General features: G+C 40.0%; 1 protein-coding gene across 2 annotated transcripts in view; it reads right to left on the bottom strand.

The window, feature by feature from the left end:
* The window catches only part of LOC124123914, a 48,086-nt gene extending 28,503 nt beyond the window's left edge, over positions 1-19,583 (bottom strand). The window contains exons 1-10 of one of the 2 annotated variants that reach the window (XM_048387159.1): positions 17,137-19,579; positions 16,862-16,947; positions 16,492-16,654; positions 16,209-16,258; positions 15,706-15,799; positions 14,554-15,624; positions 14,325-14,365; positions 13,742-13,802; positions 13,165-13,215; positions 7,356-8,116 (exon numbers count right to left, since the gene is read on the bottom strand). In XM_048387159.1, coding sequence (XP_048243116.1) covers positions 7,461-8,116; positions 13,165-13,215; positions 13,742-13,802; positions 14,325-14,365; positions 14,554-15,624; positions 15,706-15,799; positions 16,209-16,258; positions 16,492-16,654; positions 16,862-16,947; positions 17,137-17,410 — 2,547 coding nt within the window. In that variant the 5' untranslated portion in view covers positions 17,411-19,579 and the 3' untranslated portion in view covers positions 7,356-7,460. Of the gene's footprint in view, positions 1-7,355; positions 8,117-13,164; positions 13,216-13,741; positions 13,803-14,324; positions 14,366-14,553; positions 15,625-15,705; positions 15,800-16,208; positions 16,259-16,491; positions 16,655-16,861; positions 16,948-17,136 lie in introns of those variants that run through there. The other variant, XM_048387158.1, reaches the window with a different exon arrangement.
* Between the last annotated feature and the right edge of the window lie 375 nt (positions 19,584-19,958).

Raw genomic sequence — 19,958 nt, 5'->3', positions numbered from 1 at the left:
TCAATATGACTTGTATTTCCCTGTACAGAGCAACGGAGATATATCTGCTACAGTCAATATGACTTGTATATCTCTGTACTGTGCAACGGAGATATATCTGTTACATTCAATATGACTTGTATTGCCCTGTATTGAGCAACGGAGATATTATCTGCTGCAGTCAATATGAATTGTATTGTCCTATATGAATAACGGAAATGTTATCTGCTACAGTGAATAAGAATTGTATTGCACTGTATGAATAACGGAGATATATCTGCTACAGTTAAAATAAATTGTATTGCCCTGTATGAATAACGGAAATATATCTGCTGCAGTCAATATGAATTGTATTGCCCTGTATGAATAACCAAAATATATCTGCTACACTCAATATGAATTGTATTGCCCTGTATGAATAACGGAGATATATCTGCTACAGTTAATATGAATAACAGAGATATATCTGCTACAGTCAATATAACTTGTATTGCCCTGTATTGAGCAACGGAGATATTATCTGCTGCAGTCAATATGAATAACGGAGATATATCCGCTACAGTCAATATGAATTGTATTGCCCTGTATGAATAACGGAAATATATCTGCTACAGTCAATATGAATTGTATTGCCCTATATGAATAACGGAAATTTTATCTGCTACAGTTAATATAAATTGTATTGCCCTGAATGAATAACGGAAATATATCTGCTTCAGTCAATATGAATTGTATTGCCCTGTATGAAAAACGGAAATATATCTGCTACAGTCAATATGAATTGTAGTGCCCTGTATAAATAACGGAGATATATCTGCTACGGTTAATATGAATAACGGAGATACATCTGCTACAGTCAATATGACTTGTGTTCTACAATGAAGAGTACTTGATTCCGGCAACAATGTTAATGACGGTACACTCGGGTGAAACTGCTCTGACACAGACGAGAGCATTGATTCATATTGTGGCTTATTTTCCATACACATTGCGTTCGATAAAATATTAAGTCAAGTGGGGGATTTCATTGGGAGCGATTATGTCACTTAAGTGGTCGCTTACATCAGGAGTTCGCGATTTGCATTTAATGAACTCTTTCTCAACACAGTAGCGGAAAATCTATAGTTTTATATGCATATTTACCGCTGTCAGAATTGTCAATTGCTGTAAGCGTCAAGCCCGTGATTATTTTGTTAAACTAGAAAGAAAGGACATCGAAGCTCATTGCTGTGGAAGGCGCCTGACAAATCTGAAGAGTATTTTACTGACAGTCTAAGTACCCACATAGTCATTGTACGTTCCCCAAGTCGTACATAGTGCACAACCAACACGGGAGAACGCGCCCTTGTCCAACCAGGCACTGGTCCTGCTGTGACGATTGGTTTTGATTTCGATTTAATCCTGTTTGTAACCTTTACATCGTGACTTGACAAGGGAATTGCTGGGCGGATCATAGTGTGACTTGACTAACGATGAACATCACTTCTTGGCATCTGGATACATATAGTATTTAATCAGTAAAGACGTATATTTGAAGTAAGTATGTATGTCTCCCGGCCGCCTGACCCCTGGGTAACCGGGTGTTGTTAAACAAACGTCATCATCAGTCCTTCTGGTCCGATGGGCGTGGGACAGACAGAAAGACAATAGTTTATTAACGTCTCACGTCTGTACATACATAAAACAGCTTTGTACAACTTGACATAGATAAAATGTACAGAACCATTCAATAGAATTATGAGAGACAAATTATCACAGAATTTATACATAAATGATATAAAGATGATATAGTAAGAAGTTATCCATATAAACGATGTTTTTCTACGATTAAGAATTAAAAAGCAGACTTTGGCAAGTACAAAACACACACTGGAGTCACTGAAAATTAAACAAAGTTTGTCGATATCAGGTATATCTAAAACATAAGATTTAGCAATACATTCATTAAAAAGAGTTGCCCTGATATCATCATATAATACGCAATGAAACAAAACATGGTCTTCGTCTTCTGCGCTGTCATTAAAGTCAAAACATTTTCTATTGTTGACAGGTACACCTTCGTACCGACCGGTTTCCACTCGAATAGGAGCCACGCCACATATAAACTTGGCTAGTGCCGATCTATAGTTTCTGAGCATCTTATTTGAAACATAGTATTCTGTCCCGTATACTTGTTTGTAACATCGGTACATTCTCCATTTATTAAGCCCATTTCGACCCTCTTCCTTTCTTAACATATCACTCCAACGGGTAACATATTCATTCTTACATCATTGTTCCACCTGTGTACAAACAGAAAATTTATCAATAAAACCTGTAGTGTTTAATAGATGTCCTAAATCCATATTAGTAAACTTCTTTCTTACCCTACCATTCCAATTTTTACAACCATTTACAGCGTATCTATCAGCCCAGTTAAACACGTGTTTGTTTAACCTACTAGACATATTCTCAAGGCGACATCATTGTCTTGCTACACTTTTCCTCTGTCTGACAACAGGCGGTATCCATCCCATGTGGGATGTGCTCGGTGGCCAGTTCATCTAGCATGGCGATCAGCTGTTTATACACCCACCAACATATTGTTTACATAAACATACACTCAAATAAGCCCTTAATTACAGACATTATTTAATAAGCCCAGCCAATAACATAGCTTTATAAGTTCAGTCTGTTTTGACAAAAAACACTTATTCGTGAGTCCAGTCTTTACATACAAGAGCGCGTGCGCACACACACACACGCACGCACGCACGCACCCCCCCCCCCCCACACACACACACACACAGAGGTCCGGACTGGTGGAATCAGCCACACACACACATACGCGCGCACGCACGCACGCACACACACACACACACATACGGACATGCGCTTTCATAGGAGAGACGCTCACTCTAGTGAATGTACCTGTTCTGACAGATCTGAGTAATATTAAGCCAACAAGAGTTGTTCCCCTTACCCGTTCGTCATCACCAGTCTTGTTCACTGTAGGGTTTTACAGTAGAACTAAAAGATGCGTTTATATTGGTTGTTTAACGTCACACTCAGCAATATTTTATCTATGTGGTCTTGACCATACAAACTAGTCATTGATAGTATGAGCAAACTTGACCAATCAATGTTGTATCAATGTGATGTCTGTTTCACGCCTTGCATACCTCACCTCAGACTTAATGTTGTATGAATGTGACATGTGTGTTTCACGTCACAGGATATCCATCAGTGATCATATCTTAGGCTGACGAATATACATCTATACAATCATATAAACTAGTGTGTGTAAGGTGATGTTGGGCGTCACAGGATATCCATCAGTGATGACATCTTAGGCTGACGAATATACATATATACATATAAACTAGTGGGTATAAGGTGATGTTGGGCGTCACAGGATATCCATCAGTTAACACATCTTAGGCTGACGAATATACAAATATACATACAAACTAGTGGGTGTAAGGTGATGTTGGGCGTCACAGGATATCCATCAGTGATCATATCTTAGGCTGACGAATATACAAATATACATATAAACTAGTGGGTGTAAGGTGATGTTGGGCGTCACAGGATATCCACCAGTGATCATAACTTAGGCTGACGAATATACAAATATACATATAAACTAGTGGGTGTAAGGTGATGTTGGGCGTCACAGGATATCCACCAGTGCTCATATCTTAGGCTGACGAATATACAAATATACATATAAACTAGTGGGTGTAAGGTGATGCTGGGCGTCACGGGATATCCACCAGTGATCACATCTTAGGCTGACGAATATACAAATATACATATAAACTAGTGGATGTAAGGTGATGTTGGGCGTCACAGGATATCCATCAGTGCTCATATCTTAGGCTGACTAATATACAAATATACATATAAACTAGTGGATGTAAGGTGATGCTGGGCGTCACGGGATATCCACCAGTGCTCATATCTTAGGCTGACGAATATACAAATATACATACAAACTAGTGGATGTAAGGTGATGTTGGGCGTCACAGGATAGCCATCAGTGCTCATATCTTAGGCTGACGAATATACAAATATACATATAAACTAGTGGGTGTAAGGTGATGCTGGGCGTCACGGGATATCCACCAGTGATCACATCTTAGGCTGACGAATATACAAATATACATATAAACTAGTGGATGTAAGGTGATGTTGGGCGTCACAGGATATCCACCAGTGCTCATATCGTAGGCTGACAAACATACAAATATTCATAAACCAGTGGGTGTAAGGTGATGTTGGGCGTCACAGGATATCCACCAGTGCTCATTACAAATTTGATCAGAGTGAGTGAGTTGTATAACGCTGTATGTTACTGTATTCCAGTTGTCTCACGTGTCAGCTTAATGTGGAAAGCCAGAAGTTCTGCCTGTCTTAGACACTTACTTCTTTGTTTAAACCTACGAGCACAGTTATGGTGCTGACAAGTCTAGAAACATAATCGGTGCGAGTCGGGATTGGAACCCACGACCGGGTTTCTGGCGGGACTAAGGGACGCAACTCTGTGTAAATTTGTTATGCGTTATTTATTTGTGTGTGTGTGTGTGTGTGTGTGTGTGTGTGTGTGTGTGTTGTTTAACACCGCACTCAGCAATAATCAAGACAATCCAGTGATTGACATCATGAGCATCGACCCGAGCAATTGGGATACGATGACATGCATCAAACCGAGTCAGCGAGCCCGACCACCCGATTCCGTTAGTCGCCTCTTACGACAAGCATAGTCACCTTTTGAGGCAAGCATGGGTTGCTGAAGATCTATTCCACATGTCGACGGTTACAAAATAACCATTGATTACAGTAAAGAACATATGTTTATTCGGACATGAAATATTACAAAACTGGTATTTCTGGTTAGGTCAGTGATTATTATTCCATAAAAAACATATTTCGTCGCGTAACTGTTTTTAATGGGAAATAATTACAGTCGACATATATCGATCAAAGATGAGCGGGTGAATGAGAGTGAGTTGGGTGGTTTGGTGAGTGAGTGAGTAAAATACATGTAGGTCATTTCATGTGTTCAGACTTATTTGCTAATTTCTAGATTATATAAATAATAAGAACAAGTTGTCCCTGCAAGACTGGCGTACAGTTCACTTATCTAGACTTGCCTTTTGTAAGGGCAGGCTTACTAAACACACAGGGCAACCTTGTAGCAGAGACCATTAAATTATTTTGTGGTCACAACTTGTAGTAAGGCTACGGTCAATCGTGTTCTCTCAAGTCTCTATCTAAAAAATCAGGAAGTCTGGAAGAGTCTGGAAGTGTTCGTAAAATCTGTAATCAACTCGTCATTCAAGATTCTGTTTGAGCGAAAGGGTCGTCAGTGTGTGGTGAGGTTGGTTCAACTTGTTATCCATCAGATGAGAGTTCAGTTTCTGGACGAAAATCTATAAGTTAGTGGCAGGTGTAACGAGTCTAACCTCGACATGACATTGAATGCAGAGCAATGTGTAAGCAATGGTGGAGACGCAATCACAGGATTGATATAAGAACACACTAAACACACCCTTTTCTAAATCAAACAAAGACTTGTGCAGCACTTAGAAAATAGCGTTCTCTCCTGTAAAGGTATATCTATGATTGAATGATGACTTTCTCGAACTGGGGGTAATACCCCCTGACAGTCTTCCGTGGTTTGCTGCCCGAGCTAATCTGAAACCATGTTTCTGTTATTCCAAACAAATATATTGTTTGAAAGAAATGACAGAAAATCCGAGTCAGTTATTTGAGAGGCTAGTCCACTATCTAAATATAATTGAACGTGACGTTAAACCTCATTTCACCCCACCATACCATGTCAGAGTGATGAGATCTGATTGGATCACGTGATCTTGATAAAAATCTATGTATCCCGTCTGGGAGAAAAATCATTTTTTGAGCGGCAGAATGAATTCCTTATGCTCCGCCTCGAACAAGACAGGCTGTACGTGATTTCTGTGGGAACGAACAAGTCCCTTATTCCACGCTTCGAAGCAAAAGAAAACACAATATATTTTTTTCGAGTCACGCAACGTCGCGTGACATACCCAAATTTAACCTCAGCTCACTCGAACAGCTGTTTTCCATCAATTTTGGATTTGTTTTAATTCTTTTGCAATGAGTTTAAAACATGTCTATAAGATAAATTCGTTGTTGGAGCATCACTTTGGGTGCATGTGGGTTTTTTGCGTCCAACTGAAGCGGATGTAAAATACGTTCTGGACTATTGTCGTAAGAAATGATCAAGAGGAATTGTTGTAGCAAAATGTCTTATAGAAATGCTTGAGAGTGTATTTAAATATATATTTGATATTTTGTGCTAAATCTACTCATTGCATACAACATATTTCACGTTAAACCAAAAGATATACACAATTTGATACAACAAGTTGATAATGCTTGTATTTACCACAGTCCGCAGTTGTTCCTGAGCAGTGAGTGTCTACTACAAATCTGTGTGTTCATATCACCATCATTGTCACCATCCCGACAGCGCCTTGACACTCATTGTCACCATCACGACAACCCCTTGACAACCATTGTCACCATCGCGACAGCGCCTTGACAATCATTGTCACCATCACGACAACCCCTTGACAACCATTGTCACCATCACAACAGCGCCTTGACAATCACTGTCACCATCACGACAGCGCCTTGACAATCATGGTCACCATCACGACAACGTCTTGACAATCATTGTCACCATCACGACTATGCCTTGACAATCATTGTCACCATCACGACAACGCCTTGACAATCAGTGTCACCATCACGACAACGCCTTGACAATCATTGTCACCATCACGACAACGCCTTGACAATCAGTGTCCCCATCACGACAGTGCCTTGACAATCATTGTCACCATCACGACAACGCCTTGACAATCATTGTCACCATCACGACAGCGCCTTGACAATCATTGTAACCATCACGACAACGCCTTGACAATCATTGTCACCATCACGACAACGCCTTGACAATCATTGTCACCATCACGACAGCGCCTTGACAATCATTGTCACCATCACGACAACGCCTTGACAATCATTGTCACCATCACGATAGTGCCTTGACAATCATTGTCACTATCACGACAGCGCCTTGACAATCATTGTCACCATCACGACAGTGCCTGGATAATCAGTGTCACTATCACGGCAGCGCCTTGACAATCATGTCACCATCATGGCAACGCCTTGATAATCATTGTCACCATCACGACAGCGCCTTGACAATCATTGTCACCATCACGACAACGCCTTGATAATCAGTGTCACCATCACGACAGCGCCGTGACAATCATTGTCACCATCACGACAACGCCTTGATAATCATTGTCACCATCACGACAGCGCCTTGACAATCATTGTCACCATCACGACAACGCCTTGACAATCATTGTCACCATCACGACAACGCCTTGACAATCAGTGTCACCATCACTACAGCGCCTTGACAATCATTGTCACCATCACGACAGCGCCTTGGCTATCATTGCTTTCTTCTCCTCTGTCATGTTGATGTCGCTGCCCACTACAAGTGTCATGCTGACAGTGAGGAGATGTGGGTTATACACCCCGAACATCGGCCACAGTGGCTGACTAGAGTCTACATTGTCTAACGTCGACATCACTTTGTTCTCCCTCACATCAATGAAGACAATCTTCTTCCTGGCGTCATCATAGACAACACCGTAATGTAGTGTGTGTGATGCCCCTGCTGTGTTGGGGAGAGTGTCAGGCAGACACAGCACATGCTTCCCCTCCTTCAATGTCATCCTGCATATCCCGCCGTGTGTAGGACACTGGGTGACCAGCATACAGCAGGAGCTGGGTTGTCCACTGATACAATGATACACGTCCCTCTGCTCCTCCCCACACACACCCAACTCCAGGATGAGGTCGTCCTCTGTGAGTGGTTTGTCCAGACTGACCCTAGACACCATCTCCCAGTACTGGGGACAACCAGCCCGGGGGAGGGGGGCAGTGCTACATGTGCCATCATACTTCTTCAGTCTCCCCTCCCCTGCAGGTCTGGTGCCCGACTTCCTGTTGACCAGGTCTCCTTCTGTGTTGATGTGGACCCAGTCGAGATTGACTCTGTCTTTGTCATACTTCAGATGTATACCTACAACATATGAATGTAGTTTACTTGTGAATAAAACATAAGACAAATATTGATAGTCAAGTTCTATAATGATATTTACATGAAAGAAATTCACAATGTTCTCATATACAAACAGTATAATATAATCACAGTGGGGTAGTAAGAACATAAAGCCTACTGTGTAATACCTTGGATCTACGTGTCTACATTGGATTCACTAATACTCTGACCCGACTGTAGAATTAGTAAGTGACAGGTGTAGTGCGTGGCTCGTCAGTTATCAAATTATTCAGAACGGCAGACACAAGACATCAACATTAATTTAATTACGTCACACAAATCAGGAATATTTGCAGTTGAGATTCTGATTTACAAATACGTGGGGATATACAGAGCACGACAATCACACAGTGGGCGAACAGACGCAATCACAATGTACACCGTGTTATAACAGAGACACGAATGAACGTGGTATAATGAGGAACATGTAGATTGCATGTCAATGTTGAGATCACAGTGTCACGTGACCCGGTGACGTCATCTAGAAGCTGGTGAAGTATTGTAGGACGCACGATGGTTGACGATGGATGATAGTATGGTTAGGCAGCATTGTCAGCAGAGGACACCAACAATAAGACCCGTGAAGATTCCAGGGTAGAACAGGTCTTCAGCAACCCATGCTTGCCGTAAAAGGTGACTATGCTTGTGGTAAAAGGCGACTAACGGGATACGGGTTGTCAGGCTGGCTGACTTGGTTGATACATGTCTTATCCCAATTGCGTGGATCGATGCTCATGATAGCAATCACTGGATGTTCTGGTCCAGACTCGATTATTTACAGACCGCCGTCATATAGCTTGAATATTGCTGAGCGCGGCGTTAAACAACAAACCAACAACAACCACAAACAATAAATAACACAATAAACCACACTATTTTGATATATTTCTGGAATATTCTTGTAGATTGTAATTTGGAGTAGATGTTACATATATGTTATAAAGTCCTTCTGGTTTCTTTATGAAGAACTTGTTGAGACTAAAAGCAGCTGAATTGAATGTAAATATACAATCACTGGATTGCCTGGTCCAAACTCGATTATTTAGAGACCGCCGTCATATAGCTGGAATATTGCTGAGTGTGGCGTTAAACAAACACACAAATAAACAGAACAAAACTTCCAGCTTGTTGTTGTGACAAGGAACATCGCGCTTCACGTGCGAAATAGGTTCGCCGCCTGTCAAGCACGTGCAACTCGTGACGACACCGCCCTTAGCTCAGAAAGCAGATGCGAGCAGACGACCAATTGGTTGCAAATTTCATTCTACAGTCAAGTCTCGTTTATCCGACACTCGTTAATCCGACAGTCGGCTTTATCCGACACTAATGATGGAAACCGATGAAATCAGTGCTATTTAGACCCGTTAATCCGACCGTCTCGCACTCCGACTTCGACACACCTAACTTGCAGCAAATTACCGAAATCACTTATTAATCAGTCTCGTTAATCCGACACAGTGATCAGCGTACTCCGTGGTCATCTGCCCGCGAGTTTCACAGTCTGTGTTTTGATACGAGACGAATCGTCGAGTAGCTGCACATTTCAACGGCTGCACAGATAAACTTGCTTAACAATAAACAATTACTGCTTTAAATAAACAAAACAGGATTAATCACATGCCTAGATTACCTCAATCTCTTAAAATCCGATACTCGCTACCGCTGAGGACATCCTCATTACAGGTCACGTCAGAACGACCTTTCTCGAACTTTGACCGACCAATGAAATTACGTATTTATTTCTCAAAAACAATAGTCGCAAAGTTTACTCTATGACTATCGTTGGTTATTTGAAACTCGGATGTTAAGCGAAGTACACGTGTCAGTGCATGGAAAAAGTTCTATTATACCACAGAGAGGGTATTAAGAGTGAAAATTGAACCCAACTAACTGTACCATGTCCAGTTGTGATCACACGAGTGACCTTGGAATCGGGATCATTTATTTTATTCATTATAATCTATAAGAAATATTTTTAATAATTTCTGTCAATGGTTGCAAACCACAATTATCCAAAAAAAATCTGTAAATACTAATCAATAACGCTAGCTCTTTACTGTGGTTTCCCAATATAATATATGCAGATAAGGAATATTGAATAAGTGTAATAAGAGGTTGTTAAATAGCATTTCCGTTAGAAACGATTGAAATATTGTAAATACAATCGACAAACCCTTTCTATAAAATAACATGACATAACACGGGAGTGAGTGTTTTACTGTTGCTTATTATAAAATTACCAGTACTAGTATTGCAGCTATTCGCGTGGGTGGTGAGTGAGTGAGTATTTGCCTACTTCATTGGGGAAATTGGTGGAATGATACCAAAATAATGTTAGGTTTACTTATTAGCACACGAGAAGCCGTGCCAAAAATGCCTTTAAGCTAAGCACACGCTAAATTAAAGAATGTCACATAGACAGATTCTCAATGAACAGACCAAATGGCGACTTGTGAATACGATAGATGGTAGACGTCAATATTCCCAAGTTGCCTGAATGGTTGTCTCTTCAAAAGTGTAATTTTCCGTCAAACGGGTGGGGTTGCAATGCGACTTTGGCCTATGACGTTGAGAGCGACATGATAATACCTCATGAAGTGAAGCCCTGCCAAGTTGATGAGCAGATGTAAGTATTAGAATACTCTTTGTTTAAGTGTTTCTCTGCCTATATAGTCGGATGAGTTCATATATGAGAAAATATGGATTGTTTTAATTTTTCTTGTATCAAAATACATGCAAGAAATGAGTTCACCCCACGGAGCCTCCTTGAATGCAAGCTGTAAAAACACGTAAGCTAAAAAAACAAAGTAACTTTGGTCATATCCTTGTTTTGTCATGTTGTGATGTTTTACAGTTTTCATATAAACTCAAAGCTTTTTAGAAAAAAGCAAACTGGAGTTTATTTTTCAACACCCAGAAGGTATATGGAGTGAAATGAAACTAAAATTAGCCTATAAGACTCTGGATAATGAAATCAGATATCAAGACATTTGTTAAACAGACCTTCAAAATGTGTAAAAATGTAGTACTCATAGTGGTATTTAACTGGTAAATTGAGGTTTTCAGGAAAATTACTTGGATATAAAGCCATTTCCACTGATCTCTGAATTCGAACATTCAACACGTGAAGATAGTATGCCTGCTGATTATCAAATCCCCATCACTTAACTTGACACAAGCTGGATGGTGTACGTTTTACCTAAATTACCTGATCATCACGGCGTAAAAATTTACATACCCACCCCGCCTATCTGGTATAGTGTAGCTCTGCCTCCGCTAATAAATGGAGGGAGGGGATCTTGTAGCCCTGCACTCCCTGATTAATGAAATAAGGGTATGCTGTAGTCCTGCTTCCCCTATTTAATGAAATACGGGGATCTTGTAGCCCTGCCTCCCCCATTGAATGGCCCCGTGAAGATTCTGGGGTAGAATAGGTCTTCAGCAACCCAAGCTTACCGTAAAAGGTGACTATGCTTGTCGTAAATGGCGACTAACGGGATCGGGTGGTCAGACTCGCTGACTTGGTTGATGCATGTCATCGATCCCAATTGCGTGGATCGATGCTCATGATGTCAATCACTGGATTATCTGGTCCAGACTCGATTATTTACAGACCACCATCATATAGCTGGAATATTGCTGAGTGCGGCGTTAAACAACCAACCAACCAGCCAACCAACCCCTGATTAATGAAATAAGGGTATCTTGGAGCCCTGCCTCCCCTGATTAATAAAATAAGGGTATCTTGCAGCCCTGCCTCCCCTAATTAATGAAATAAGGGTATGTTGTAGCCCTGCTTCCCCCTAATAAATGAAATAAGGGTATATTGTAGCCCTGCTTCCCCTAATTAATGAAATAAGGGTATCTTGTAGCCCTGCCTCCCCTGATGTATGAAATAAGGGTATCTTGCAGACATGCCTCCCTAATGAATGAAATAATTGTATTTTGCAGCCCTGCCTCCCCTAATGAATGAAATAAGGGTATATGGCAGCCATTCTTCCCCTAATTAATGAAATAAGGGTATATTGCAGCCGTGTCTCCCCTTATGAATGAAATAAGGGTATGTTGTAGCCCTGCCTTCCCTAATTAATGAAATAAGGGTATATTGTAGCCCTGCTTCCCCCTAATTCATGAAATAAGGGTATATTGCAGCCCTGCCTCCCCAGATTAAGGAAATAAGGGTATCTTGCAGCCATGCCTCCTCTAATTAATGAAATAAGGTTATCTTGCAGCCCTGCTTCCCCTCATTAATGAAATAAGGGTATCAGTAAATTGAGGTTTTCAGGAACCTTACTTGGATGTATGAAATAAGGGTATCTTGCGGACATACCTCCCTAATGAATGAAATAATGGTATATTGCAGCCCTGCCTCCCCTAATGAATGAAATAAGGATATGTTGTAGTCCTGCTTCCCCTAATTAATGAAATAATGGTATATTGCAGCCCTGCCTCCCCTGATGTATGAAATAAGGGTATCTTGCGGACATACCTCCCTAATGAATGAAATAATGGTATATTGCAGCCCTGCCTCCCCTGATGTATGAAATAAGGATATGTTGTAGTCCTGCTTCCCCTAATTAATGAAATAAGGGTATATTGCAGCCCTGTCTCCCCTAATAAATGAAATAAAGGTATATTGTAGTCCCGCGTCCCCTATTTAATGAAATAAGGGTATATTACAGCCCTGCCTCCCCTGATGTATGAAATAAGGGTATCTTGCAGCCCTGCCTCCCTTGATTAATGAAATAAGGATATACTGTAGCCCTGCCTCCCCTAATTAATGGAGTTGGGGAATATTGTAGGCCCCCCCCCCCAAAAAAAAAAAAAAGAAGAAGAAGAAAATGGAGGAAGGCTATATTGTATCCCTGCCTTCCCTAATCAACAGAGTGAGGCTATATTTTAGCCCTACCTCCACTTAGAACTAAAGTGAGGTATTTATGTGTTACCATGTAAACTTCAACCACATACGACATGATATGACAACAGTAACATATGTTGCATGTACTTACACTGAAGGATAGATGACCAGTCAATCTTTCCTGCATCCAGGAAGTATATTCCTGAAAGAAGAGAAAACTCAATGTATTTCAGAATCATTTCATGACTACAATAACTCGTACGTTGGCAAGTACCAAAGCATCGATATTTCTCTAGGTATTTTACATGGCAATGTGCAGTCATCTGCATCCTAGACTGCATGTCGACATGACACATCGAGCTTGGCCCCAGAGGAAGTATGTTATTTATAACAGATTCTAACATCTGAGTTATGATTAGTTGTTTGGAGTTCTTCGTCTTCCTCTTATCAAGTAATGAATTCCACGGAAACCTGTTTATATTCTTGAAATTATTATTGAAAAAATCAGAAATCTCCAGTATCCTGTGGGGGTTGAGGTGTTAGGGTGTGAGGGATGGCACTCCTATCCTCACATCTGAAAGTCACACTTGAACACGAAACTAAATTAGTATCATCGCAATACAAAACACATTACAACTAACTAGATGACCGTGTATGATTGAAGAATTGTTAACACCATCAGCAAAAATAAGCAGTCACTTCACTTGAATTAACACAATGAATCTTACCTAGTGATTCCTGGTTGTCCTTTAAGACTTCCATCAAACGTTTCCTCTCCATTTTGAAGTCCTAATGTAAAAACAGAAACAAATTCTAATATAACAATGCGATGGGTCATAGAGACTTTGCTTGTTACATGTTAAGTTTAGAAGCAAATTTTAAGGGGCGTGTATTATCATACAAAATCATGACATAGCATGTTATGCTAATATATTTACTACAACTGTACAAGAGAAAATCTGTTGGGAAAACGTCATAAAGTGAAGTCATTTACTTAAGTCATGTACGGTGAGTGAGTATGGTTTTACGCCGCTTTTAGCAATATTCCAGCAATATCACGGCGGGGGACACTAGAAATGGGCTTCACACATTGTACCCATGTCGGGAATCGAACCCGGGTCTTCGGCGTGACGAGCGAACGCTTTAACCACTAGGCTACCCGACTGCCCCTTAAGTCATGTACGAATGGTTGGATTACATGTGCACTACATATGTTTATCAATCCATAATTTATTTATTGTATATTCATAGAGACAATAAATCTGAGACAAAAAATGAAAAGTTTAACATGTTGTTTGTTCTCTTATTTACCTTTTCCTGATCTTTGAAAATGACGATCTCATTTTGCAAGTCTAGAAAATACAATAACAAAAAATATATATAGTGAGCATGATCTAGAAAGATATCATTATGTGGTTTTGGTTTTCAACGAATTATAATTGATATAAGATACTTCGATGTTTTGTAAATTTATGCTAGAATTAAATAATTATTTCAAACACACGAACTCAAGTTATACCACATGAAGAAAGAAAATTACCTGTTATGGTCGGCATGGTATCTAGTTCATCTACGCCCTTGTCAGAGGTGCTGAAGGTGCCAAACATTTCAACCAATTCGTGAAGAGCTCTATGTCCTTGACGAATGAAACTCATGGACTTTGACTTCACTGAATCTTCGGGAAGAGAGCGGAGAAGGTCTTCGTCTATCTTGCTGACAATGGTAGATGACAGATTCATGAATTGGGCGTGTGTTGTAGATGCCATGGCTCTTTCAGCATAACCTAATGTAGTCAGTACAGCTGAGCTACTGGTTTCCAGACATTCCATATCTTTCCGGAGAATACTTCTGTTTTCCTCTACTTGATTTTCTATTTGCCGGATGTGATGCTTTAACCTTTGAACCAAACTCAGAGCAAGGTTGGTATGGACATCAGCTATTTCCTTCTTCACTTGATCTGCCCTTTCCTCCAGCTCTGTAACCCGGATCTGTTGCTGTCTGGAGGAGTCCTTTATCTTCTCCAGATACTCCTTGTGCTGACGAACTTTGTTAACAAGACTCTCTTCAGTTTTTTTAAATGCTACATCCAGTGCTTTAATACCATGGTCGGCGTGGTCTCCTCTGATACACACATCGCAAACTGATGTGTTGCATTGTTTGTCAAAATATTTGACAACTTCACGATGATGAGTTGAACAGGTCGAGAGACCTAGTCGTTCCCGAATTGGCATTTTCTTAAACTCCTCAGCCAGTACAACCGTGTGTTCAGAGGTTGCTCTTGTCGTCTCATGTTTCGTTGTGCAATTAGCACACATAGATATGTTGCACGTCTTACAATGATGTACAACGTCCCCCTTGCATTGTTCTGTTTGGTATTCACATTCAGGTTTTTCTTTTGCAAATGTGATTTCATTTCTTCTCACGAAGTCGACTGTTCCACTTTCCTCCACCATGTTGATGTCTCGCCCACATGAACACACAATGTTCTGCTGGTGGAGCTGGTCAATGCAGGGTTTACAGGCAGCATGGAGACATGGCAACAGGAGCAGTTGTCTGGTGTCACAATCTGAAGAAGTTTTCAGAACACACCCAGTTTCCTCCACTAGAGTCGCTGAAAGCGTTAATAAAAGTGTATAAGTGATAAACCTAACAGTTGCAAGGAAGCATATCAGTACATGTTAAAAAGACCAACCTTGAGATGTTATTGAACCACTATTTTCTCTGGTCTCTCTGTCAGTGTGAATGGCGGTAAGGGCTTCAAACCTTTGCTCAATTTCCTTCAAATCCTGAAATTAAGCAAATTAACAAATATATTCTATAATAATTTCTATACCAAATAAATGTTTATCATGACATATTGAGATTACATCAACTACGCATAATATGCAAAATGACATCAATATTTTTGTGGAATTCATGTGATGATGAAGGACATTTGAAGCAGAAAAAAGAAACTGTACATTCCAATCACCGTGTGTGCGTGGTCCAATGTCGCTTTAAACAGTACTTGAAGTATATCACAGCGTGTCATGTAATGTCCCATTATGTTCCCACATGACTCACAAGACGCATAGGTTTGTTTCATACCTAAGGTACCCGACAACATGGCATTTTGCCCTTCCAACCAATGAAACGAATTAATAACAGATAATGAACCACCATAAGCACTACCTGCCTACTGTAACGAAGGCTTACCTTGGACATACTTTCATTTTTGCCTTTCACCTCTTCTAACATTGCTTGAACTTGAATAAAAATGAAAACAAAATGACGAATCCAATCAAGGAATATTTTAAAACAAACATCCTCCAAAACCTTGCCATCTAAATGCATTATTTAAACTTATATTTGTATATTCTTCTTTTAGTAAATGTCATACCTTTTGATTCCGATAGACACGTTAGGTTCTATTGCCTACACCAAACACTATACACAGAACACAAATAGTGGAATGGTATCTTGTATCATGATGTCTTACCCGCTTTCGTCCTGTTCTTCTCCTGCTCCAGCTGCTTTGACAATATGCTATTTTCCTTCTTTAAAGATGTTTCCTGCTGTCCATGCTGCACATTTAATTCTTTGACATCCTTCTCCCATTCAGCCTTGGTATGTTGTGCTTCTTGTCTCGAATCATCTAGTGCCTTGAAGCGAATGTTGCATTTTTAGGATCTGGTCTCATGTAAGGTCCGTTTACTCATACTGGTGGTATATATACACCTAACAGCCACTCAAATAATCCCCTTCATAAAATATGTTTTAAAAATTAAAAATAGTAAACCTTTGTTAACTTATCAAAACAATTACTACAAGAATAAAACCTCCAGGGCCATTACAAAATTAATGTCTACCTCCTGCAAGACAGCAACCTTCTGTTCCATTACAGACACCCGCTCCTGTACCTCTGTCTCACTGACAAATACCAGGCTTGGAGAATCTTGAACAAAACCGAAAATGTTACATGCACACTGTGACTAAATAAGCCAAAAACATAAGGTCTGTCAATTCTATCAATTTTAACAAGCTCATTCAATACCTTTGGGAGGACAGAGGGAGGGGGACGGTGTAGGAGGAGTGTTCAAGTAAGGTTATATTAAAGTCAGATAGTTTTTTTCACAATGTCTACCTTCATGTTTCGCTGTTTTGTCCAACTGCTCTTTGAGGTGTCTGTGGTTTTCGTGTAGCACTACACAGAATTGTTTATACACATCCTCTTCCCTTTTCATCAATATTTCCAGCAGCTTTTCAGTCTGTGCTCGTTTCTTGTCTTCTTCTTTACAGCTCCTATACTCCAACTCACTGAATGCTCCGGTAGACCACAGGCTGTCAAGCACCTCTTCTGGGTGCAGGTCACTTTTGAGTAAAGGTAGGTTCTTTCTGATAATTTCTGCATGATGCATGTTCTTTCGCCAGAGTCTCTCTGCACCAGGTTGTGTATCTTGGTTGATTAGAAGCTAAAGTATCACTTAGAATCATAAACATGAATGTTATCTACATGATGGAATGCACAGAAGTACGTCATTATAGATAAGTAGAAACCAGTATGTTTTGTACCACAGATGCATAAAATGATCAAACCAATGGCAGATAACTGTTCGTAAATGAAGTATTAAAACTATGGCCAAGTATGCTTAAGCTAGCAGAGTGAGACAATGGGGAATTATGTGTTAAGCATCAAATGTAAATGTATACATGTGGACAATGTAAAGCGCACAGATTATGTATTTGCTCAGAAACAATCCACAATGAGACATTTAAGATCTTAATTGTGAGCCTGGTCTTATGGGTAAGAATTTAAATTGATAAAATATTGATGAAACAATTTAAGATATCGTTGTTATTGTTTTTATAATAGCGCTACCACACCTAACACAGAGATAAAGAAAGGAATTGTCAGTCCGAGAGGGAAGTTCCGGAAGTTTTTGCTGCTCAAGCCTGACTTGTTGTTTCCTGTGTGTATAAAACTTTACACAGGCTAATGTGGAAGTTTGTCAATGTATTTCACAATGATCACTGCATCTGCACCATATACATAACAATACTATACATCTGAAAGAAGTAACTGTTCAATTGTAATCGGAACACAACAATCTTCTGTCATTTGCTATCTCGTTTCGTTGGATCTGTGCACTGATAACAGAAAAAAATCTACATAACTGACATTAGCGAGGAGCGCCTACACCTGGAATTTTACACATTTGCCATTGGTACTTCCAGCACTTACAGGAAATATGGTAAGATGGACATGTTTCCATGCATGGATCACGGCCGCTTTGAACTGTATTCAAGTTATATCACGCCACATTCAACTCAATGTGGAAGGAAATCCGGACGTGATGCAGGTCTCTGAAGTTTACCCGTTCACCACTTTGGAAAACCCACGAGCACATTGACAAACATGGAAAGGAATCATAGCGAAGCGTAATTCGAACCTACAGTCCTGGGTTTCTAGATTTCCCAAGGGACGCAACTCTACATGGTGAACTGAAGTGCCTCAGACTACTGGACCTTTCGTGCTCATGCTCAGTTGTGATTGTTAAAGTGTTGGATTTGCGCTCATCTTAGCACTGACATCTATCCGTGCAAGTGGGCCCAGGCTAAGACTTACAATTACAAGCCACTAATATGTATTAGGGACATAAATTATCATCCTATGCAATACAAATTAAACGGCACATAAGGCTATTCGCGTCATCTACACAAAACATAGCAGTAGTTTGAGTGTGTCATGGTTTGTAAGTATGGCTTACCCGTCGTCCTTGTAAAATGAAGAAGAGAAATAGTGTAGTCACGTTATAGTAAACTACAGGCTCCACAGTCTATGAAACAGAGGAATGTGTACCTGTTAGGGATCATCAAAGCATATGCACATGTACATGCAAGTTTTGGCTTATCTCTCAAGTGGCATACTAGGCGAGAGACGAGACACGACCCATCTAAATATACATAGATTTTCTACACATCCAGATTGCTACCTTGTTTTCTTTATAATAATTATATATTGCCCAGCAAGCGAACTTATATTTGGCTTTCAAAGAGATGTCATGAATACACATCACATATATTTACGTTTTTACAGGGAGTTAGATTTACTGAATATTTATGTTTATATTTTGTCTCATTCGACTGATATAATTAATACATTTCTTCTTTCTTGGTTTGATCACTGGCTGAAGAAGATTCCTTTTCATCTTTATTTTAGCTGTATCAAGATATATTCATAAAGTTCGGGGTAATGCTATTAATATCCCCCATGTTAGTATTAATGATCTATCATATAATCAGTTCAGGGTCTTTCTTCAAGAGGCTGTTTCAGATATCTTCTGTCTCATACATCTTCCCGAGGCAAAGGAGTTAACTGACTATAACAGTTCACATTCCGAACTAGGCTGAAATTATGGAGTTACATTTTGGCTGGACTAACGAGTCTATGCAAAGTCAAATCAAAATCGTGTAACAAACTCGACAACCGATTTATAAAGAACATGGCGGCTGCAGTGCAAGTTTCAGTCAATTGCACGATTTTCAGAGCATGTGGGCCATCCACTTGGCGTCGACAGATCTAGATATTTTCCAAATCTTTTCATGTTTTTAATCAAAGTGCTCAAATGATTTGATGCTATCGCGAATTAAGACCCGTTCTATGAAAATAAAGAGCTTGATTAATAGATCAGATTGATTTTGGCGTCGCCATTTTGTTGAAGCAAATGCAGGTGATATGAGAGACGGAATCTGATTGGTCAATAGCGGGGACCAAGAAGGGAAATAGCTTATAAAAGCGACTGGTGGCGCTACGAAGGAGACACAAAATTATTGCCTGGTGTTGAAAGTTATGTTATCGTCAGCCAACTCCCTTTCCTCGGGAAGATGGTTTCATATGATATTGATACCTTTTTGTTTGATTTTTAATTTCTACAGATTTTAAAGATTTCACATATTTTCGTATTG

This window comes from Haliotis rufescens, unplaced genomic scaffold, assembly GCF_023055435.1.
Source record: "Haliotis rufescens isolate VD_foot unplaced genomic scaffold, xgHalRufe1.0.p SCAF_67, whole genome shotgun sequence".
Taxonomy (NCBI): domain Eukaryota; kingdom Metazoa; phylum Mollusca; class Gastropoda; order Lepetellida; family Haliotidae; genus Haliotis; species Haliotis rufescens.
This window is presented reverse-complemented; position numbering and strand designations above follow the sequence as displayed.